The sequence below is a fragment of the Miniopterus natalensis genome, chromosome 9, assembly GCF_054644295.1.
Source record: "Miniopterus natalensis isolate mMinNat1 chromosome 9, mMinNat1.hap1, whole genome shotgun sequence".
Classification (NCBI taxonomy): domain Eukaryota; kingdom Metazoa; phylum Chordata; class Mammalia; order Chiroptera; family Miniopteridae; genus Miniopterus; species Miniopterus natalensis.
The window spans coordinates 34,016,725-34,040,605 of NC_142089.1; the positions used below are offsets into that span (position 1 = coordinate 34,016,725).

Here is a 23,881-nt window from a genome sequence, read left to right on the forward strand (position 1 = left end):
GTGACGGGGGTCTGGCTGAGGCACCTAGATCCATGAAAAGCCTGCCCAGAGAGTGCCACCGTCAGCTTCTGTCCCCACAGAGCAAACAGTTCAGCAAAGTAAACACAACCATTGACAGGAAACCCCTTAGACTTTGCACAGACAGAACATTTCCCCTTAACTCTGGAAAGCAATGGCAATGACAAAAAACTCTGCAGCAGCTTGGTTTTTATTCATATATAACGGACTTTTATGTCAGCAGCTGAGAGGACAGGCTGTTAGTGGGGCAGTGAGGACTGTGGGCTCTAAGTCCAGGCTGCCTGGGCTCAAATCCTTTATTTTTTATAAAAGTTTTTTCAATTACAGTTTACATTCAATGCTATTTTGTATTAGTTTCAGGTGTACAGCATAGTGGTTAGATGATCATATACTTCACAAATCATTCCCCTGATATTTCCAGTACCCACCTGGCACTGTACATAGGTATTACATTATTGACTATATTTCCTATGCTGTACTTTACATGCCCATGACTATTTCGTAACTTCCAATTTAAAGAAAATGTCACACGAAGGCTCTCTTGAAATGGCATAATCCAAGCAAATGCTCACCTCAGTACCTCTTGAAGTAATTGCCTGTGACCAGATCTGGGATGGCTGCCTTCCCGTTTTCATTCCAATGTGGACACAGCATGACAGTCCCGATTCCCAGCTTGGAGACAGTACCTACCTGCCTGTGTGAGGGGTACAGGAGTCTGGTGTGAAAGAAGCAGGGTGTGAACACGTGGGCAGTGTGCATATGGCTGAGGCTCTCAAAAGAAGCTCCCTGAAAACCGTCACTAACTCCTCAGAATCAGCAAATTAAAGTCCAAACTGCACTCACCTGCATTTATGACACTGATCTGCAGCCCATAAAGGGCTGTGTGAATGTGGCAGGTGGTCGTGGGAGAGGAACCTCGAAAGGGAGAGCAGCAGGTAACTGGAAGGTGGGCTGGAAAAAGAACACAGTCTGGATTTAAATTCCTTAAGCAGGCTATCTAATTTCCGTAAGACTCCGTTTTCCCATCTGTAAAATGAGTATAATACCCACTTAATACCCAGTTCACAAGGTGATTCTGAGGTCTGACTATATAAAACATCAAGCCCTTATTTCCTGACATAGGTTGGCATGCTCTTGAGTGCCAGCCTGCTCCCCACCTGGCCATGTCTGCCAGGGCACCGGGCTGTGTTGGGAGGGGGTGGATGGAAAGTCACAGAGGGCAGGGGTCCCTTCACTTGAATTGTGCCAGAGCCCAGAACACAAGGTCTGCTGTCAGACCACCCTGTGTGCACTCCACTTATCATCAGCCCCAGCACGAGGCACCATCTCACTGTTGTTCCAAAAGATGCAGTGACCTGAACTTTGACCCAACTGACTGCAGTAGTTAATCATTTGTAAACAAGCAGAAAATTGCATTTGAAGGATTCATGACCTCTCTCATGCCTGCCTGCATGTAAGAGAAGCCACGTCCTTCCAAGATAGGGCTCCCCTTCCTCCTCCTCAACCTGATAGCCTCGTGGAGGAACCTGCAAATTTTAGAGGCAGCTGCATGAATGAATCGTGTGCTCTCTCACCTCCTGATATTTTGTGCATGCTGTCCCTCCTGTCCAAAGTATGTGCCAATTAGCTAAATATGACTCATCACTTATATTTCATACTAATGTCACTTTTCACAAGAAAGCCTTCCCAATTGGCTCTCCTGGTTCTTTGGTTCTGGGCTCCAGTAGGTCTCCTGGAAGTCCAACCTCATAGCGCCCCTGGTGGTTTCAAGTGCCACTCACCTGAGGTTATGCCAGGAGGATGGCAGCCTCAGGGTGCAGTGTGAATACACATATTTTTAAAGAACAGTTTTTAGCAGTTTAGCGGGTTTTCCATACATCATCTTGTTTGATCTTGACAATAATCCAACAAACGAAGTACCGTCTTCCATGCCTCTGAGATGGGGTTTCACAACTGGCTCCACAGCCTCTAAGGAGGAAATTGATGGTCAGGTACAAGGTTTGTTTGTTTCACTCCTAAACACTTCTTCTGTATTCCGAGATATTACCTCCTCTTAGGAAGTTCCAGGACTGATTTAGATCTAGCACAATCTCACCACTCCTCTGGTCTAGCTGCTCTCACTAAAGGCTGCAGCTCTCTTCCCTGACTATAAGAGAGCTTTTAAAAATGACCATGTATCTCTAGCCCTTCAAATTGTATATAAGAATTAGTAGCTCTAGGTCAATGGATTGTCTAATAGTTTGTTGCCTCTCTAGCCTTTGATAACTAATTTTCTAGTCTCTACCCAGTTCCATAAACATACAATCAATGCCACAAAGTTTAGGTTTTTGTTATGGCAGCACTTCATACTTGGTACCTAATTTTGTATTAGTTAGATTTGTTGCATAACAAATGATCCTCAAACTTAGTAGCTTCAAACAATAGTCATTTTTTAACTCACAATTCACTGGGTCAGAAAGTAGGTCTGGGCTAAGCTGGGTGGTTGTGCCAGTCTTACCTGGGTTCACTCATGCAATCTCAGCCAACTGGTGGGTAGGCAGGGAGGTGGTTGATACAGAATGGCCATACCTGCCTGAGGATGCATTCTGTCTGTCTGTAAGTGCTGGCTGTTGGCTGAAGCAATGAGATAAGTGGGCCACATGTCTCCAAACAGACTAACTCAGGCTCCTTCACCATGATATTATGGTTCCAAAAGCAGCAAGAAAGGACAGGCCCCAATAACAAGTGCTTTTTAAGCCTCTGCTTGCATTAAGTTTCTTGATGTTTTGTTGGCCAAACCAATGGCCAAGCCCACATTCAACAGATGGAGACATACATCATACCTGTTGAAAGGAGAAAAAGCAGAGTCACTTTGCAAAGGGGTGCACATACAAGTTGAAAGGAATTTTGCATTTTACCAGATATGTGCTATTTTCATGCTGAAGCAGTTCAAAGCCAGTATGCTTTCTTCATTTCTCTCTTCTCCTCTCCTGGTAATTAGGAAGCGTGCATCTAGATAACATTGTCTTATGGCAGAAGGAGCCTACAGCCCTGACTCCCTGGATGGAAGACAGCCCCTGCTGACCCTCAGAGAACTTTATATGAGTGAGAATCAAACTTTTGCTGTGCTTGAGATTTGGGGGTTTATATGTTACTGCAGCAACAGCTACCCAATCCTGACTGACACACTCTTATGTTACATACAAAATTTGGTGTTTATGCACATTTTTTTTCTGGGGAATATGTCCATAGCTTTCCTCAGATTCTTGAAAGGATCGGAGATTCAAAAGAAGTCAAAACAAAACAAAGCTAAAAGGAAAAATTCCCTCAAGAGATATAACATTTTTAGCTCACAAACTTATCTGTAGTCCCTTTGAAGGTAGTGGGAGTAGCCTGAAGTATTGGGGCAATAGACAAACCTAGATTAGCATTTCATTTCTCTCATTTATTAGTTAATATCCTGGACAAATCCCTGAAATCCTCAGAGCAGTGGTTTCTCTAGTTTAAAATGCAGGCTTATTGAAATGTGTCAGTAATCATTTATTGAGAGCCTACTAGATCCCAGACACAATGCTAGGTGAGTGGGTATAAAGAGGAATACATCATAGACCTTATAAGAGCTGACAACCTGGTGAGAGGGATGGACATAGTAATACATTGGGACAGCACAGTGTGAGTGTGATGAGTTCAGTCACACAGATCTGCAGGGTATAGTTTGGATGTAGCCAACTGTGTGTGCGCGCGCATGTGTGTGTGTGTGTGTGTGTTCATGTGTATGCAAGTGCGTGTGTGTGTGCTCATTGGGGAAGATTTCTCAGAAGCGATGTTAGAGCTGCACTTACGAGGTGAGAAAGAGTGAGCGGCCAAAGAGCCAAAGGGAGGGCATGTGGCATTGCAGGGGAGAAGCCAGAAAAATCAACACACACAGGTGAGAGATCGTACCAGACTTGTGGGGAACCGGAAGCCATTCTGCTTTGCTGGAGCCCACGTTCAGCATGAGCAGTGGGAAGAAATGAAACTGGGGAGACAGGCAGGAGCCATATCATGGAGGGCCTGATGGGCAGTGCTCATGGTGCAGGATTTATTCTAAGTGCCAGGGGGAGCTGGTGAAGGGGGTTAAAAGGGGAAGGAAGGGGCAGCTTTCTTTGAAAGAGAGATTACTCTTGCTGCCGTGTAGAGAATGGATTAGAGGGAGGCAAATTGGAGCGGAGGGACCAGTTAGGATCCTGTTGTAACAGTCCGCTGAGAGATGATGAAGGCCTGAATTAGGGCAGCGGTAGCAGGCATGGAGAGGAGGCCATAAACATACTATCTGTCAGCTGGTGTTGAGGGGAGTAAATAATGTGCTGTTTGTAAAGGGCTTTGTAAATGGTGCTGCTCTGCACACACATGGGATTATGATGACTGAGATTATGGGTCTCTGGTAAGGAAGGCATATAAATCCCCAGAGCTGAGCTCAGCAGCTGTTCAAAGCAGCACAGCTCCGTACAGCACATGTGACCTTGCGAGTCACCCACAGTCCTGGAGATTGAAGTACAGAGGCTGGTCCACCTCAAGGTGATTCCTTGTCTTCCAGGCCCACCTTCCCAGGATCCTGGAGGGAAGGCACAGCTCGCATGTGGAAGGCCCTTACTGAATGTGTCACACTCCCCAGGTGGGAATGAGCCATCTTCCTAAAGTCTCATCACGGAGAGCATGAGAGACCTGTTAGTTGCTGACCCCCATCTCTGCATCTGGTCTAAGACCTTTCCCTGGGGAGATGGTAACCATACTTTATATTCCATAATGCTCATGTAAATCTGCTTCCAACTGGCTGTGAAGATGAATAAAGAGAACCCGGAACTCTACCCAGTGGGGATCAAAGCTCTGGTATGCTGTACATGGACCAGAAAAGGGAATGGGGCCTTAAGCTGGCCTTTCCTTGTATCACACGATGACCAGTATGCTGATCTTCTCTTCCTTTGCTTATGGCAGGAGATGGCTGAAATAAATAACTTAGATAGGTCATGAGTCCATTGTTCCATAGTCCTGATCAGTGTCTGAGATCCCCTGATCTCCAGGAGTTTCACCACAGCGTTTCCTTGAGGCCTGGGGAAACTGACTCACAGCCCTAGCAGGCTGCTGCGATACCTGCATCACTGGAGGTGGTTCTGCACATGGGACTCCTTATCCACGCCAGGGGCATGATCACCACCGGGGTTCAAAATTGGACCGGAAGGAAGTGTGGGTGGGTTGAGCGGGCAGAGTGGCCTTTGCCCTAATTGGGGAAAAATAACCCAAAGGGGAAAAGTAAATGGCTCTATTCTCAAATAGAAAAATAAGAAGGGAATAAAAGGTAGCCAGCAAAATGAATTAAATCTCATCCTCTTGTGCAAAGAGAATAACTCTTCATGGATCCCCATCTCCTTCCTCTGAAGCCTCCAGTTACACTACATTTTCTGGTGCCCCTTGCAATTCTACTTGGCCCTGTGACCAAAGTCACAGGGAATATAAAGAGAAGTGATGCATGCCATTTACCCTCCCCTGTGCAGTCCTACTCTCTCTATTTTACCTCATTGGCCAGATGAATGTGGATGTCCCAGGTGCCCTTGGAAGGCAGTGTTGAAGAGGGCAGGACCTCTGGCAGCCTGGGTTCCTGCGTGACCGCATGGAGCAGAGTCCTTCACACTCCCTGCTGGTTAGACTATGCCTGAAGAAGAAATAGACTTCTATTGTATTAAGCTGCTGAGATTTTAGTGTTCTTCTGTGATAGTGGCTAGTATTACCAAAAGCAATACAGCCTCCTTCCCACAATTCCATTCCGCACCTCGCAGAATTGATGAGCATTCACTGGAAAGGAGTCATGGGTTGAAAACAGCCACTTACGTAGGCAGCATCCATGATACAGCTCCGGTGGAGGCAGAAAGCAGTGTCTGGTTAGCAGGGAGGCTCATTGTCTATTGCAGGGTTCTGTTTGTCCTTTGTGTTGGCAGACACGGGACTTCGGTGCCTCCTATCATGTATACTTCTGTAGCTCGCTGTGGGTGTGCACTTCTCGATGGACACACACAAGTGCTGTTTCTTCTACTGTGTACGGTATAGAGTATAGCTACACATTTCTCTCTGACTATAAAGGGGAAGAAATAAGGTATAGGATACTGAGTGTAAGTGATACAGGTCAGGAAAACTTAGAAAGTGTATCAAAAATAGTTGATCAGCACTGATGATGAGCAGCACTGCAAAGACCAGGTAGACAGAAGAGTGCTGTGTGCCAAGGTGGGCGCTGGCAGGGTGCTCAGAGGGGTGGCGACTATTCAGGCTTTGCCTCATCATTTGGGATGTACTTGCCAAATACAATAGAGAAAACCAGAGAGAGAGCCCTTTAGGCATAATATGATTTGGTGCTAGAGATTGAGGGCTTACAGTAGGCTTGGCTCTTGGTCATTGACCAGAGTGTCAATCTGAGAGGGCCCAACAGTGTATGTGAGGGGAAGGAGGAGCACTAGAAGACCGGTGGGTCATAACAGTGGTGAAAATTATGCTTTTAATAAAGTCCCCAAACTGGGGGAAACTTAGACACTGATCATGAAGCAGTAGTGTGTCCAGGACCCACGTGTGGGCAAAGTGGATGATTCACAGGCCACCCCGTGGTTCTCAGCGTCTATACACAACTGCATGTTTCATATGGAAGCACAGTACATCATAGAGTCTTAGGACATTTCACTGACTTCATAATGCCTATTGACACCAGCATAGGCAATGAGACATCTCAAATTCAACTCACAGAAACACATTTTTGTAAATGAGTTTCTATTAAAGTAAGGGTAATTTTTAACAAATAAAATATTGAGTAGTCATTTTCTCATTTCAGGTATTTCCAGGAATGCTAGAAATATGTGAGCAGAGAAAATGGGATTCCACCTGGCAATGTACCAGGAAACTAATTACCTGGGGGACTTGAAACAACTCAATGGATTATGTAGTTGCATTGATTTTGTGGATTAACTGTGGCACATAGTGAAATTTAAGCCAACTTGGTTCATTTATTTATTCACTCACTACTGGATCAAGTTCTAACTCCTTAACCTGGCAAAGGAATGATTTCTCAATTGGTATACCTCAGCCACTCTGAATTTCATACCAATTCACTTATTCATGCAAATATATATAATACATAATGTATAATATATAATGTATAATATATAATATATATTGTCTACTGTGCTAAAGTGGACGGTGCAACAATAAATATCATCCTTGGCTCCCTGCCCACATGGAGCTTCTGTTTTACAGAGGAAATAAACTACAGTAATTACACATATCTGTAAAGATCACTTGAGTAACTGGAAGTGTAAAGCCATACACTTCCCTGATGTCATTGGGGTGGTGGCTAGGGGTACAGAAGGAACTCTGGGAAATGTCCCCTGTGCTCAGAAGCCCCAAAGCAGAGGGTGAAGTGGTTGAAGAGTTAGGCTTTTGAATTACTGATGCTATTACTGATGTTACATAGTGTACCACAGTGTTTCTTTACCTGGTGTTGCCATAAAGAACTACCCCCAAATTTAGTGGCTTAAAACATTAACAATTTTACTATTATTCACAATTCTGGGGGTCATGAGTTCAAACAGGGCAGAGCAGGAGCGGCCATGTCTGTTCCACGCGATGTCTGTCTGCTGAGGCTGGACCATCCCAGATAGCTTTTCCATGCCAGTGTTTATTGACTCAGTTGGGAAGCTGGACAGCTCGGTGCTGGATGGGGCAGCTTGACTGGGGCCCTGGTCCTCCCCAGGGCCTCTTCCTCTCCAGGTGGCTACTCCTTGAGGCCTCTCTACATGATCTCTCCAATAGGGTAGCTGGACTTCTTATCTGGCAGCTCAGGGCTCCCAAGAACATAAAAGCAGAAACTGCTGGACCTTGAGGCTCCAGCCTGGAAATGGCACAGCATAGCTTCCACAGCATTCTATGAGTTAAAGTGAGTGACAACACCAGCCCAGACACGTGGGAGGGAGTTGGGAGCTACACAAGGCTGTGAATACAAGGAGGTCTGTTTCACTGGGAACCGTCTTTGAAGACCAGCTACTACATTTAAAAAGTGGCATTGTTTAATGAGGTTACTCTTTCAAAAAATACTAGTCTTAATGTTCGAATAACTGAATGTGTCAAGGTGTACAGTTGCTCTTCCTTGGAGGTTTTCTTTACTCTGGGAATTGACACCAGTCTGCATACATGTGCTAGGTATGGGGACTTTTCTATCCCCTGAGAAGGGTGACACGGGGCAGTGGGTATGCCCAGACTGCAGGCCTGCTGCATGGTGCCTCAATGGGGGGTCTCAATATATTCCGGCTGCTATAACAAAAATGCCACAGGCTTGTTTTCTAATAAACACCAGGAATGTGTTTCTTACAGTCCTGGAGGCTCGCAGTGCAAGGACAAAGTGCCAACAGATTCAGCATCTGGGGTGGGGGGCACTTCCTGGCTCATAGGCAGCGTCTTCTAGCTGTGTCTTCATGTAGTAGAAGGGGGCAGGGAGCTCTCTGGTCTTTTTAATAGGGACACCTATCCATTCATGAAGGTTCTGCTCTCGTGACCTGATCCCCTCCCAAAGGCCCCACCTCCAAATACCATCACAGTGGGGATTGGGTTTCAACATATGAACTTGGGGCACACAAACACTCAGGCTATAGCAGTGGGCTCTGCACTTACCAGCTATGTTAACTTCAGTTTTTCTGTCTAGAATTGTACCCACCTCACGGGGCTCTTGTGAGAGTTAAAATGAGTTAACACCTAAAATATTTATAGTAATTCATGGCACGTGATGAGTACATTTTATAAGCATTAGTTATTATCATCACTCAGCTTCTACATCAAGTGTGGGGTTTATCCCAGTCCTCAGGCCTCCCTTGTCTGGACCTGGACTGTGAACTCCAAGGACCTTCTTGAACAAGTGTGAAAAGGGACAGAGGGGTAAACTTTTCCAGGTGTACAGTTCTGCTTGATGCCCAGAACCTGGCCCCAGCTTCTCGATTCTTCTATGGGCAGAACAGAGTGAAAGGAAAAGTCCTGGGATTCACCTTAGAGTATGAGGTTCAGGGCTCATTCCTACTCCTCTATACCACCTGCGTGTGTCCTTGCAAAAGTTTCATCTCCTTTCTCATCTGCACAATAGGTATGGCTCCCAGGCATTTCAGATCCAGGATACCTGGGTAAGCCTAAGGGTCCTGGCAGTGAAGCCAGAGCCACCTGGGTTCCCTTAAAGACCAGAAAGGAGATGCCGACTGAAGCCCAGCCACTGAAAATGGGCACAAGGACCACAAGAGGCTGGCTTCCAGCTGTTCTGTGTTCAGACGCCTGGAGGGTGAATGACTGGGGTCTCATACCCCCCAAATCTTCATGTCTTCAGAGGTCAAAAGACAGTCTGTGGGGAGCACTCAATGGCTCTCCAAAGTCTGCCTTATTGTTCCCATGCAGGCCTTGCTGGCGAGGCTTCTTTCCAAGCCTTCTAGAATTAGCCCAGCCTTTATCAGTCTGTTCTGATCCTCTGCTCCTTTTTGGGATCTTCTTCAGTTACTTCCACCACCCTTGAGTTCATCTGTTTGCTTTGGCAGGAATGCAGTCCTGCCCTACACTCCTGACCCAATCAAAGCACTTGCACTGTTGAGAGCGCCAAAGTGTGGAACAACGGGCTGGGCTTGAATCTTCCTTCTGTTACTTATTAGCTATGAAACTTTGGGTAAGTTTCTTTGCCTCTCGGATCCTCAGTTCTTTCACTATAATGTAGAGAGACCAGAACTTATAAAAGAATTAGAAGCAACATAAATGTTACTTGTGCAGTGTGTGGCACACAGTAGGTATTTAAAATATGGTAGCTGCTATTTCAATTGTAACTAAAACTGTACTATTGTCTACAATGACCTGTCCATGCCCAGGACTGTGGAGGAGGTCACAGGGATGTAGGTAGCATCATGCAACCGTAAAGGTTAATCAAAGGTCGTTCCATCATAGGGCGCTGTAGGGCTAGGCTTTAATCCCTCATTTATCCAAATCTCTGCTTTTTGACTGAAAAGCCTGAGCAGGATACTCCCCAGAACTCTGAGATCTCCTGGGATCCCTTTCCAGCTGGGCAGGAAGAATAAGCCCTCTGAGAACTCACTGCTTTGAATTTTCAGCCTTGGCCCCCAGTCCCACAGGTGTCCCCGAAGAAGTGGCCCACTCTAAACACTGAGCAAGAACAACAGTGATAGCGACCATCACAGCGTCAGAGCAGGTGTAACCAAACGGGCGCACATAGGTGTAATCGCACGCTCCCATGCTTACGCTATTATTTTTCTAAGCAGCTCTGACCCGATTGCAAAACATAAATTTTGCAGAACTTTGGGAAGAGGAAATGCCCCTCTCCTCAGCGCCGGCGTGGCTCTGTGTTCTCAAATGTCTTTGCCAGGAGGGCGCTAGAGCGAGGGAGGCTGAGGCCAAACCCCCGCTACCACCGTCTTGCCAATTTCTTGTCAATATCCCCTGAGTGATTGTTCCAGGCGCCTTGGTATATTTCCTCGTATCAACGATGGATTACAGGGGCCCTATTGATTTTGTGGTTTCATGCGGGAAAGATCTAATCTTAATCCGCCATTGTTCACTTTCCTTAACCTTTCTTTTAATAATATGATAGGGAGGCAACCCATCAGAATGGAAATTGTTTCTGAGGCATGTTGTCATAAATATATGCCACAGACGGTTTTATTTTATGGGAGAAGCCATCTTTTTTGAAATAATAATGATAAAACTTGTATGGTGTATGGCAGTTTACAAAGCACTTTCCCATATCAACCCACTTAATCCTGACAGCAAGCCTGATAGGTAGGAGTTATTTTTTTCAATTCTGATTTATTTATTCTGTGAGTCTTTCCACAACATGAATTTTTATTACTACCCACTGTGTCACAGATGAGGAACCTGCATGGTCAAGGTCACACAGCTCTTAAAAATGAGGTTTGGAGTCAGGCGGATCTACACTCAGGTCCTGAGCGTGCCAGGTTGTCATCGCATTACCTTGGGAAAGGGGTTTAAATTCTCCACAGTTCATTTCTTTACCAACAAAATGAGGGTGGTGCTACCTTCCCAGGATTTTGCGAGGATTAACGATAAGCCACCTGCACAGTACAGTACCTGGCACCAAGCAGACGATAAATTACTGTTAGCTCTTCATTAAAATCATATTAATTATTTGACTAAGACAGGATTTGAGCCATGTCTTTATGTCAATCCTCAGTTCCCCTTTTCTGGGGAGAAATTAGAATCTGTGTTCTCTCTCTCTCTCAACATTTAAAACCCCAATGAATGACAATAAATCACGGACTCTTCAGGTGAACACCTGGAAGTTTCTATTGGCGCTGAGGGTGAGTAGTAAGAGCCATCTGATAGGTAGCAATGCCCTTGAGTCTTTCTTCCTGGAGCGGGATTCTAGCCAGTGGTCTGGAACTTGGTAGCCAGTGGTGCATATCTGGGCCCTGGAGGCATCCTGCCCACACCTGGGTCCTGCTCCGAGAAAGGCTGATGGGGCACGCAGGCGTTCTCACCACAGCTTGGACAAGTTACAAGAATTGTGGACTTGAACCAAGAGAGCAGGGGGACTGGGGCTTTAGTCCCGGCCATGCCACTCACTAGCTCTGAGGCCTTGAGAAAGTAATGTCCTTTACCCAGGCCTCAGCTATCTCTTTAAAATAAGTGTTTACCTGTAATTTGTGTTCCCCGCTCAAATTTACCTAGAAGCCAAAAAAACAAACACACACACACACACACACACACACACAAAACAATTTAAATTCTAATGCCCCCCACCATTTCCCATCCCAGAAATGAGGGTGGGGAAGGAGGAGGTAGCAGGAGAGGGGTGCATAAAAGGAAGGAGAAATGTTCACCTTGGGAAGTTTTAGCGTGGATGGTTTCCAAGGTGACCTTGGGACTCACTTTCCATGGCTTCAGCGCTCCAGAATGGAAATCCACCGCCTTGCTGTCTGTTCCACCGCTTTCTCTATTAGCGTTTGACTATCACTCAACAATGTAGATACGGTGGAAACAAATACACCCCTAGCATCAAATGAGGTTTTCTTTCTCTCCTCTTCCCTCCTCCCCACTCTTCCCTCCCCTCCCTTCTTTCCCTTTCCTTCCTCCAAGAAAATGCATTATCTTCTGGGTCAGGGTCTGGGTCTCCACTGATAAACCCTAAATGTCCTGACTTGTGCTACTTGGTATGTGTCATTCCCTCTGTCTGCGTGGGCTTTGCACTTGGGCCCCCTTCTCCATCTGGTGAACTCATGTTCCTTTTTCCAAGATCCATCTCAAATGTCACCTCCTTTAGAAAGCTTTCCCTAACCATCCCCCCCCAAGGAGCCACTTCCTCTTTTGGTCCCATAGCACTACCTCCCAGAGCACTATCTCTATAGTATTTGTGACACTCTTTCAAGGAGAGTGCCCTGTCCTTACTCATTTGGTATCCTGAGCACTTGCAGGTTGTTCTCTTTTATGATCCTGCCTTGCTGGTAAGGATGCTAATAACGCTGTCAAACAGCCTTTATGAGTCACTGATTCATTTGTCCATAGACTCAGAATATTTTATAACATCGAAACAGGCTTACATTTATCATCCGACCTCTTCATTAGAAACTGGGGCTCATAGAGGTAAAGAAATGTACTCAAGGCGACCCGGCTGTGCAGAAGCAGAGTTGCAAGTCAACTCTAGGACCCCTAATTCAGGCCCGTGCTTTTCTTGCAGTGCTATGTGTTCGGTAAACCTTTGCCACTCACCTACTATGTGCCAGGCACTGTGCGCTGTGCAGGGAGAAGGAATTAACACATGGTCCTTCTCTCAAGGGTGTACAGTCTAGTAGGGAAGCAAAGATGTTTATCCACATCATCTAAAGCATCCATGAAGATTTAAGCCCCACTGATCCATCAATATAATGACCATCTCCAGACAGGGGGCCACAGATCACAGCTAACGCTCCATCAGGAACGCTGCTCTGGGCTCACTGCCCTAGGCCGTCCCATGCCTTATCCTGAACCCCTCATGCTGTACTCTGACTCTGATGGAGACTTGTGTCCACATTCTGTCCCCTGCTCACCCGTGTTGGAGTTTCTCTCTCTCTTCTGGCATTGTGTACCCACTCTCTCGTGACCCTGAGGCTCTTCCCAATCTGTCTCTTGCTTGCTTAAGACTCCCTGCTCTAGTTTCCAGTCCCACAAAGCAACCCCCCCCCCCTTGCTCTCCCTCGGGCTAGTCCCAGCATCCACAATGAAATTAACCTAATTTTGGCACCATTTCAGAGATGCTTCCATTGGCCAACTTTCTTCGGCCAACCTAGCATGTTGGTTTTCTTTGCATGGAGAACAAATCTACTAAAGCACATCTTTCTTGACATGATGGTTTCCAGAGCAGCACTTGGGTTTGCAAATTACAGCACATTTGCAAGATATAATCCTAGTTCCACCTAAAATGTCATCAGCACAGAGCACGGATGGCTCTGTAGATTATTATTTTTTGAGTAAGTTCATGTAGAGTTTGATAAAACCTCAAATTCATGATCCATAAGCCAGATGTTTCCACTGAGATAACACAGCATTATTAGTAGTGACTCTCCTGCATTCACATAACAGATATTAGCTGAGCTCTTTGCATTCTCTGTTCAGGTGAACATGGAAAGAGTTGGGCAGGCTAACAGGCCAGGGCCCAGACTCTTCTTGAGAGCCAGCTGGATCCCAAGTGGCAGCAAGAGGACAGTCACCTCAGTCTTACCTTCCCCAGGAAGCATGGAGGAATGAAGGACCAAGGGACCTGGAATCTGTCACTCAGGGCTCTGATTCTGGCTGCCCCATTTATCTCTGCTTTATCATGTGAAGGGAATTTTCTCTTTTTTTTTTATCAGATGCCTTTTTGGTATCCGCTAAGATGAGACAGTCTCTCTTGGCTTATTAATTGCATTCCAAGAATCGACTTTATTTAGTCATGGTTTACAGCTGTGTTTAATTTGCTAATATTTAATTTAGAAATTTCTGATTATTCATTAGAAGATTAGGCTGTAATTTGGATTACTTTTTTGACGTTTTATCATCCTAGCTTTGAAATATGAATTGAGAAACTGGTTTTTCTGTGTCACTCAATAGCTTAAGTAGGGTGTCGTTTTTCCCTTTCATTTACAGCCACTCCAGGCTCACTGGTCCTGCCAGTTCTGCCAATGCTTTTCCCTCTGCTGGCATCACCTCCTGGTGAACTCCAACTCATCTAAGACCCACCTTAACCATCAACACTTCTCCACAGCCTTCTCCCACAGGATTAGCACCTGCTTTGATTCTAGCCCTATTCCTACTATAATTTATTCATCTATTAACCCATTTTTCCCACTAAAGTCTGACTTTCTTGGAGTGGGGACAGTCATATATGCATCCTGTAATTTCTTTTCTGAATCTCCAGTGCTTATTACAGTACCTGACACATAGCCTGTGCTTCACAACTCATTGTTACATGAACAAACTCATAATCCAGTTTTGCTTTAAACTTTGCCAGTAAAAAATTTCAAAGAGGTAGGTGTATGCTTCTTCGCCTTTCTTTGACAACGCAATAGAGACAACAATCACTTGCTGTCATCCTGCGCACTTGGTAGAGCTCCGTGCTGAGATAGTAGACGTGAGAGCATTAAGAATACAGTGAAAGGATTAAGCACAAAAACACACAATAGCTATCCAACTTTCTTTGATATTAATAACAGGTCATGTATTGAACATTTATTATGTCCCGGGTTGGGAATTATCAGGTTTATTTCTCATAATAGCCCTGTGAGGTAGGTAGTATTGTCTCAACTCTACACGCAAGTGAACTGAATGTTACCAAGCGTTCAGCGACTTGTCTGAGGTCAGTCAACTGGCAAGTTGTTGAGCCAGAACCTAAACCAACACTTTCTGAATTGAGTCCATCTTCTGGAAGTGACTCCAAATTGCCTTGTCCGTAAAGACAGTGTGCTCCACTTACCTGAGAAAAGCAACAAGCAACAGGCGAAGGGTGGAGATCTGGTCAAATCCTCTACTTCCCGGGTTCTGCCCAAGTTTAGTGCACAAGAGGAAGGAGATGATGGACTATCTATCTGCCTGCTTGGCCTTTGCATCTCTCTTCTGATAAAAGTGGGCCGACCACTGGGTGAGGTTTCCCTTACTTTTAGTTTACACAGTGAAGCTGATTCCTCCTGAAAGGGTAAATACACTTGGGTGGTGGGATTCCGGACCACTTTCTGTTTCCTTCCATGGAGGTCTGAAAAGGTACGAGGCAGGTAAGAGGAAACAACTTTCCTTTAATAACTAAGTTCCTAGATTTATGAGCTCATGGCTGTGAGCTCCAGGTGAGTGACCCTGACCTATAATCTAAATGAGACAGACTTCAGGGTTCCCCGCATCCCCAAAGGGAAGGCCCGGTGGAGCCGCTGCAAGTGGCATGAAGGACAGTTTAGCATTTTCCTGTTGACAGTCTGCCAGCCCTGGCTGCTGCTCATTCCGTCTCCAACCATTCCTGCTTGCTCCCCTCTCCAGGCTGCGACCCCAGCGTGAGTGATAGAAGTAGCAAGAGGTTGCTCAGAAGATTAAAGACCCAAGTCACCAGAGGCTGCCGTCTCGCAAGAATATTTAGACATTTTCCACTTGGCAGTCATTCATATTCTTCAGCAAAGGATGAACAGAAAGCTCTTTCAAAAAGGTTCCTTCTTCAGATCCTTGCACCTCGGAAGATAAAAGTGAATGCGAGGATTTTGTTTCGAAATTAAATATTCATTAGATTGGGTTAGAGGTATTACTGTTCTTGAGAAGAAAACTGAATTTGTCTTTTGTTTTAAAGTACCTGCAGTCATTTCACTTGAGAATCCATTTCTGTACTAATCAGTCAGGGCAATTCACAGTGTGATTTTCCTAATGGCATAGACACCACTTGGAATTAAACACAGAGAGACTCAGACTGTTTTACAGAAGGTGCAAGAGCCATTTGACATCACGGAAACCCTGCAGACGGGAGCAGCCAGGACTTGGGAATCAGACCCCGGGACCGATGGCAGCCTCTGGGTGAGCTCCTTGGCTCTGCTGACTGACAGCTGTTTCCTAACACCTCTGAGTTTCAGTTTCCTAAGCTGTAAAATGGGCAGCATACTTCTTTCCCCTCAGGGTTTGTGTAAGGATTTAGAAATAATAATAGGAACTGTTATACATATTTCAACATAAATACTGAGAACTGGTCACCAAATGGCTTGACAACTATTTACATCCTTTAAAAAAAAAAACCTTTCAGGCACCATTGCTTGCATTACCCTTGAATTTAAACATCTTTTAAAAGCTTTCAAAGCTCTGAAGGTTGATTTCAATGAAACCTGTTTTTATTCTAGGTGTTTTTCTTACTGTCATTTGGAGTAAAACAAAAAAAACATTTACTGTCAAAACAACAAGGATTTGCTGTCGGGCATGAAATGAAAGCAGAAATGGCTGCCTGATGCCTTTTGGTGTCCTCCTAGCACTTAAACAGGACACCTTTGAATCTGCCACTTCTTCAAGATCTCCTTAGGTGGGAGAAGTAAATCAGCAGTGCTTGGTTTCCGCTGAATTTGAACTAGCTGGGCAAAAGGCATATTCTTTATCCCTCAGACGCACATCCTTTCAAAAGTGCCAATTAAAGGAGAAACTACGTATCTAGCAACATACCTAAGAGAGTACCATCTAATCAGCTTTTATTTTTACTTGAAACTGGAGGAATTTAGACATCTAACTTAATACCAAAGACCAACAACAGGTCTGGGAAGAGGCAAAGGACATTAACGCTTTTCAACAAGTCTACATGAACTATTTAAAAGAGTGAATATCCAGCGACTTTTAAAAATGAAAATCAACTATGAATAAAGACTCAAAATTCAAATCTCAACTCTACCAAGTCGTTCATTCTGTCTCTCTGAGTCTCAGTTTCTTTATCTATAAATGAGGGGTAATATCTCCCCGTTCATGTTGTCTAGCGCCCAGCAGGCACATAGTAGTTGCTCAACAAGTGTAAGCCACTGTAGTTATTCAGAAGAGCTGTTCTCTCAGTTTTGCAAAGTTGGTGATAACATGTGTTTAATACTTTCTGTATAAGGAGCCCAGATTGTTCGACCATTAACACAACCATTCCTCAACAGAGGCGTTTCCTGGCATCTCAATGACCTCATTGCAATCTGTAATCTGGCTGATTATTGGCTAGACAGACTGACTTAGTAACAAGAGCAAATGAGAATGACACACACACATATATGCATACACTCAAATATATATATATATATATATATATATATATATATATATATATATATATACACACACATACACATATTTTTACTGTTCTTCAATACGTATAAAAATCAAGGTCCAGCTGAGGACTTCTTTGGGTTTTGTTTTTTGGAATGGAGTGTGTGGGGAATGCGAAGAAAACGAAATGCTCCCTTCTTTGGGTCCCTTAAAGCAACTGACTTTGCAATGAACTACGGCGAACTCTTTGAGAGTCGAGATTAAACCTTGGCTTAACAACCAACAGTTTAAGAGGGTTTTTTTGTTTTTGCTTTTTTAAAGGAGAATTCCTAAATCCACAGGGCTGGTCCCTGGGTCCTTCCCACCTTGGAAGCTCCATGCTGAACGCGACCCCACGCATCTCCCCAGGGAGCGCGCGTCCCGGCTTCGGCTGGAGGTGGGCCGACCCCACTCCCGGCAGCAGGGGACAGGCCTCCACTGGCCGGTGGCCGCTTCCGCAGAGCGTCTCCTCTTCCGACCCCTGCCTGGGCATCTGGTAGAAACGGGGGGAATAAAATCAAGCTAAGCTGTTGTTCTCAAACATGTTTATTTGTAAGTTTTACATGGTGTGTTACAGAAATTAATGGAAAATTTCTAAAAATTTCGCTGTTCTGTTGAATGCATTGTACATAAAGTTAAAAATAATGTGTCCATATATGTTAACAAACTGTCATCTGAGGTAAAGTTAAAGTAGGTCTAGAAATGTACGGCAACAGTCATTTTTTCTTTCTCATCTTTATTAAAAAAATATGTGTCAGAACGCAGAAATTGAAATGAACCAAACCCACAGAGTAAACATTGTTTTTTTGTGTGTGTGTGTGTTTTTTTTTGTTTTTTTTTAAGAAGGTGCCTGGTACATGACATGATGGGTTTCAGCAGACACTGGATGAGCACGAATTATCAAAAAAGTCTTGCGGCATGTGAAGATTGAAGAGCTATGGGGAACGGGGACAGAATGACAGGTGGCGTTTCCCTGGTTTCAAAATTTAAAGTGACAAATTTAGTGCTAGCAGAGGATGAGAAATTAACAGCTGTACACATAGATTTTCCCATCAATCTAACTGGAACTGTGCAGACTCCCCTTTTGGTGTTGGCACCTCAGCTCTTATTTGGAAATTTTGCTGTACTCCTGGGATAGGATACAGTGCTTCTGAGCTCGCCAAACAGTGCTCGCTAAAAATCAGAATTCTGCCAATGATCACATGGATAGAAGTTTCAAATCTTGACTTTATTTCCCTCACTGGAATGCATCACACAGGCCATCTTTAAGTTCAGAGCCAGTTACATTTTCATTCGCATTCAATGACTGGTAAGTCCACTGGCCTGTCATCTTCTGCAATGAAACTGGCTCTAGATGCTTCACTGATGCAGCAATATCTGCCAGGGTTCACTTTGAACACGTCAGAAGCGACCCAAAGGATCCGTGCAAAGGTGTGATACTGCTGGACAAGCTCAGGACAGCCACATCGAGGGAGAGGATAGCACCACTTGTTTAGAGTCCGAATCACGGACAACACAGCAATGTAAGCCGTTTCCTCAGGGGACTGCGCATCTTATCAAATCCCCAGAAAACACCATCAGACTGGTTTCAGGGCAACTCTTATGGTTAACATGCCTTTCCCATTTCCCCCTGCACGTGAAAAGATGACCTGGTCATAAAATGTACTCACGATTGTGGAGAAGTCACGTGGACCAACGAGTGATCGCTACAGAGGGAGGTAAATGGCCCTTCTCGCTTGTCGGGCTCTTCAGACCTTCCACATTAGGGTGACATTTACAAGTGTTCCGGAGTGGACATTTGGTCAGCTACCTAACTGGGAAAAAGCTGGATTCCAGTGACCTGATCATGTAAAATTGGGGCTTCCAATAGTAACAATCACCTTGACTTGTCAATTTTCTCTTTGTGAGCAAGCTTACCTTCTTCCAAATCACTTCCATTTCTATTGCTATGAAGAACTGAAGTACACAGGCCTATTGAAGTTAATCACATCAATGTAAATTCTAATTTTCAAATTTTAAAACCAAGTAATAGTAGTTACCCTCAAGTCCAATTAACCACACAACTCTTTTAAGTTTCCTTCTTAGTGTTAAACCACTAAATTCAACATACTGTAACTGCATAGGAACATCAGGAGAACACATCTGACCTGTAGAACAATTCTCTGTAGGGCAAAAATATATAGATTCTTTATGAAAATCATGTGCTAAACGTACGAACCGAACACTGCACTTCTTGTCTCATAAATGTAAAAAAAGGAAGCTTAAACTCTCTGTTTCATGTACAAACAGTCCAGTGATTTCTATGGGGGGAGGTGGCAGTGGAGAGGCGGGAGGGTTTAGAATCTGAAGGACAGACCTTCAAAATGCGAATCGCCTTTTTCTGGCACGCAGGGGGTGGGTACTCTTGTGGAAATGCTAGAGGAGGTGATGGAGTCACATGCTCCCTTCCTGCTCACTAGCTGCCGGGTGGCCAACTGCTGCTCCAGCTGTCCCTGAACTCCAGCTTCCTCCCATATGCGTCTCCGGAATAACATCTGGAGAGCGAGCCCCATCCATCACGCTTGTCACATCTTGCACTCAATCTGCTACCTTCTCTACAGTGTAATGGCATTATTAAAAAGCATTTTCATTAACATTTATATTTACAAAGAAAAAACAAAACACAACACCTGGCAATTTTTTTTTTTTTTTTCATTAGAACTCCTTAAAGCCATTTCCCTTAAATATTTAAAGAGTTTAATGGTAAGGTTTTTTTTTTTTCAAGTTATAAAATAAAAATCCCATTTGAATTTTCTGATGTACAAAAAGAGATAGAGATGAACCATTGTGATCACAGAATCAGTTTGTTATTCTGAATATTCATGTCACCATTGTTCCATTAGAAAGTCATTTTTTAAGATCCAGAGCCACACTACCAGGATTGTACCAGGATTATTTGGCAAATGACTTGTCTTTGAAAATGGCACGTGGAGAAGACACTTGTCTGCATAGCATCACAGCAGCAAGATATCGGAAAAATAAAAAATATCACTTTATTGTACTTAGAATTTAGAGCTTCTTAGGAAATCAGATGCATTTTTTCATCTTTCTCATCAATGGGATTTGATGTCCTTTCCTACTCGCAGAATGAAGGGTCAAACCGAAAGCGGTCTTTCTTTACCAGGATGCAGAAATAGCTAAAGGGTTGTTTTGGCAACATTCCTGGTTGTAAAGAATAATCGGCCACTTATTTGTCTTGCGATTTCAAGTTAATTCATTTCATATGAGACTGTTTTTCCCGTTAGATTTCTTCATCAATATCTTTAAAAAGTCAAAAGCAATACAAAATTTGTACACCCATTAATTTTCAAACATGACAAAGGAAGGAAAGGGGGGAAATGGTAGACCAGGCCCCGTGGAGTGATGAAAAAACATCGTATGTCAAAAGGCATATGCAGGATGAGACTGCGGTCACAGAGGACCTCTTGTTTTGCCTAAAAGAAGTCAGTGCCAACCTTGCTGTAACACTTGAAGGCCTGTTGCTCCAAATTTGACATCTCTACAGTGGACAACATGAGAGAAATAAAAAGGAAATTATGATTTTGCATACTGGGGGGTCATCTTCAATCCACACTAAGAGAGCTCAGAGTATTTGTCAGGTGCTCAGAATATTTGCTTGAGTTGTGATGTAACGTTGGGTATGATTTTGTTATACTTTTGTGTGTTTTTGTTTTGTTTGTGCTGCCATAGATATCTGCCGTTGGTTGCCAAAAACTCTTAGTTTCCTCTTTCCGAACGAGTTCCATTGGGCAATCATGAAATTCTCCATGGGATGAAGGGAGGTGAAAGAATACAAGAGAGTCGGTCTGATGCTGATTTCCATGCCAGTCCTGAAGCACCCGCCACGAGCCCGCACTGATGCTATTTCTTAGGTCTGCTGATCTGCGCATAGAGAGGCTCCAGCTCCTACGGACAGAGGGACAAAGTGAGACCTGCTCTGTTCCAGGTAGGAATTTCTGAGACAGCGTGGGAAGGAGAGTTTGGGATTGGAGCAGAAAGGTGACAGTGGGATGGATGACCTTGGGTGATTTTTGGAGTATATGATCATGGTGCATATTCTTTGGCAACTTTATCAAGAAGAACTACTCACCCAGTTTTGCCCTTGGGTTTCAAGTGAGACTGATTGCCTCTGTTAGGGAAATAGCATGGTACAGTAGAAAAAGCTGGACAAGCTGTGTGATGTGGGCAAGCTCTTATCCTTTGAGACTCAGTTCCCCAACCATGAAATGGCAATAATACTGTTCATCCTACAGGGTTCTTGAGAGGAGTAGAGAGAAAACATCTAGCACAGTGTTTGGCAATAACAGGTCTTTAGAAAATGGTAACAATTATATGCGTCAAGTGGAGATTTCTTCAAGTTTTATGAATGTCCACTTGATATGGCTGAAATTCTATTTCTACCTGCTCTTTGGTTTTTCGAGCAGTGGTGACTGGGCATGCTTTAGAGCAAGAGAAACAGCAATTGTACCATTAGCTCTTAGTTAAAAGCTCCTGGGACTTGTTTCCATTCAATCTTTTTCAGGTTCAGCCCCTTTGGGGCTTTCCTGAGATACATACATACACACAAGGCTTTTTACCAGTATGTGGCATAGCAAACTTCCCACCCAAACATAGGTTGTAAAAGGTGTTTGGCCTTGTTGAAAGCACTTCAAGACTTCATATCAGAAATGCCTAGGATGCTCTGGCCAAGCAGAAGAGCTCGACACTCAGGTCTTAAGCAAACATAGAAAATGGTGTGCTTCCATTAAAATTGACCTTTACACTGTCACTCTTGGATGTTTGTGCCAGAATTAAATGGACATAGTGACATCTTAATTCTGCTATATTTTATATATTAGCCTGCCTCTTGCCCTGTGAGTATAGGTCCTTTTATTGGCTTATTTTCTTGAACCATCAGATTGAAATGGCATTCTGTGAGCCCCTACTGTGTGCCTAGCACAACACTAGGTATTTTCGAGTACACTGACGTTTTAACTTATCACAACAGCCCTGAAGGCAGATGCTTTACCTCTTTTGCAAATGAGAAATCAAGCACAGAGACGTTAAGTCATTTTCCCATAGTTGCACAGCTAGTAAGTTTGGTACATGGAACTTAGAAGTAGGGTCTAGTGCTTTTTCTAGTCTTTTATAACAGCTGACAAAGAAGAAAAAAAAAAAAAAGGCCATCTCTTTAAGCTCTTGTGCCGTAGAGTGCTTTGGTGTTTATAAAGCTCCCTTGTTTCTTATTTTATCTGCCCAAGAGTCACAGGAATAGCTTTTATTCTTTCCGTCCTCATTTTGCAGATAAAAACAAAAGGTCAGAGAGGTGTGTGATCTCAAGGTCATCGTGCTGCTTCTCATGTATTTCATACATCATATTATTCATCTTTATTGTAAAGAGGAAATGGGCTAAAAGATAATTTTGTCCAGATCCATCATTTTACAGATGAGGAACCTGAAGCCCAGAGAAGAGAGCTTTTGTTTCACCAAAGTCACAAGGTTGCTTAGTAACCATGCCATCCAGACTAGGATCTGGGATGTTTTCTTCTAGACTCATATGTTTGTATTCTTTTGGGGAGAAGGGCTCCTACCCTGCCAGGCACCCTATTTTGTAATTTAACAGAGTATCAACCTGTTCCCTTCCTGCTGGAACTTCATACTGACCTTTAAGCATAATGAAAACATGCTAATTCTTCTTCCAACTGTCCAGTGACAGAAAGTACAGAAGCCCATCCTTCCACACCCTGCTTCTGGTCACCGCTTGCCAGTTCCTTCTGCCATCTTACATGTGAACTTAGCACAGTACACACTCAATAAAGGTTTGTGGAATTAATGAATGACTATGATACGGTTTCTATGTTCTTTGCTGTTCTGGCCCCTTGGTCCTAAAAACACTCCAATTTGGCTTTAATTCTCTCAAAATCTAATCTAGTGAAATCTATAGCAAGATGATTTATTAAGCACTTAATCTATTCCCTGCCAATGTCTTAAAATGTTTCCAATATCTGTTCTCAGGCTAAACTTGTAAGTGTCCTGTGTGGTTGTGTTCTGGGGTGGGGTGGGTGGAACCAAGGTGGAATTGTAAATACATGTACTGGGAAAAGCCATTTTCTTTGGCCTACGCTGGGCTATCAGGATGCATATTAATCTTTCCTGGGTAGATGTCCTCAGCCCACTCTTCTTTTCAGATGCCCTAAGAAGTCAGGCTGCCTTGATCTCACCCTACAATGTGCTCTATTCTAATTTTGGAACTAATTTATTCAACTGAGAATGACACCTAAAAACAGAAGAAGACAGCAGGCTCAGACAGGGTAATTAATGCCACACTGCATTAACTTTCTGCAGCTGAGATAAATATTCACATATCCCCTGCTTGCCGGAATTTGGCTTCAAATACCCATCACAACAGTGGTAACGAGTGCAGTCAACTCTCAATTATCCCCACTAATGAAGGGGAGCAGCGGCGTGGAAACCCCAGGCAGCAGATCAGCCCCAAGCCTGACACTGTGATGCATTATCCGCTTTGGCAACAGCGTTGCCTTCCTTGTTACCAAAT

The 23,881-nt window shown here is 44.1% G+C and overlaps 1 protein-coding gene across 8 annotated transcripts in view; it reads right to left on the reverse strand.

Moving 5' to 3' along the window:
• Positions 1-17,837: 17,837 nt before the first annotated feature.
• The window catches only part of DAB1 (DAB adaptor protein 1), a 314,945-nt gene continuing 308,901 nt past the window's right edge, over positions 17,838-23,881 (reverse strand). For all 8 annotated transcript variants that reach the window (XM_087820466.1, XM_087820467.1, XM_087820464.1 and 5 more), the window contains one exon: positions 17,838-21,252. Coding sequence is in view for 2 of the 8 variants with exons in the window: in XM_087820469.1 (XP_087676595.1) it covers positions 21,208-21,252 (45 nt within the window). In the remaining 6 variants the exon portion in view is untranslated. The remainder of the gene's footprint in view (positions 21,253-23,881) is intronic.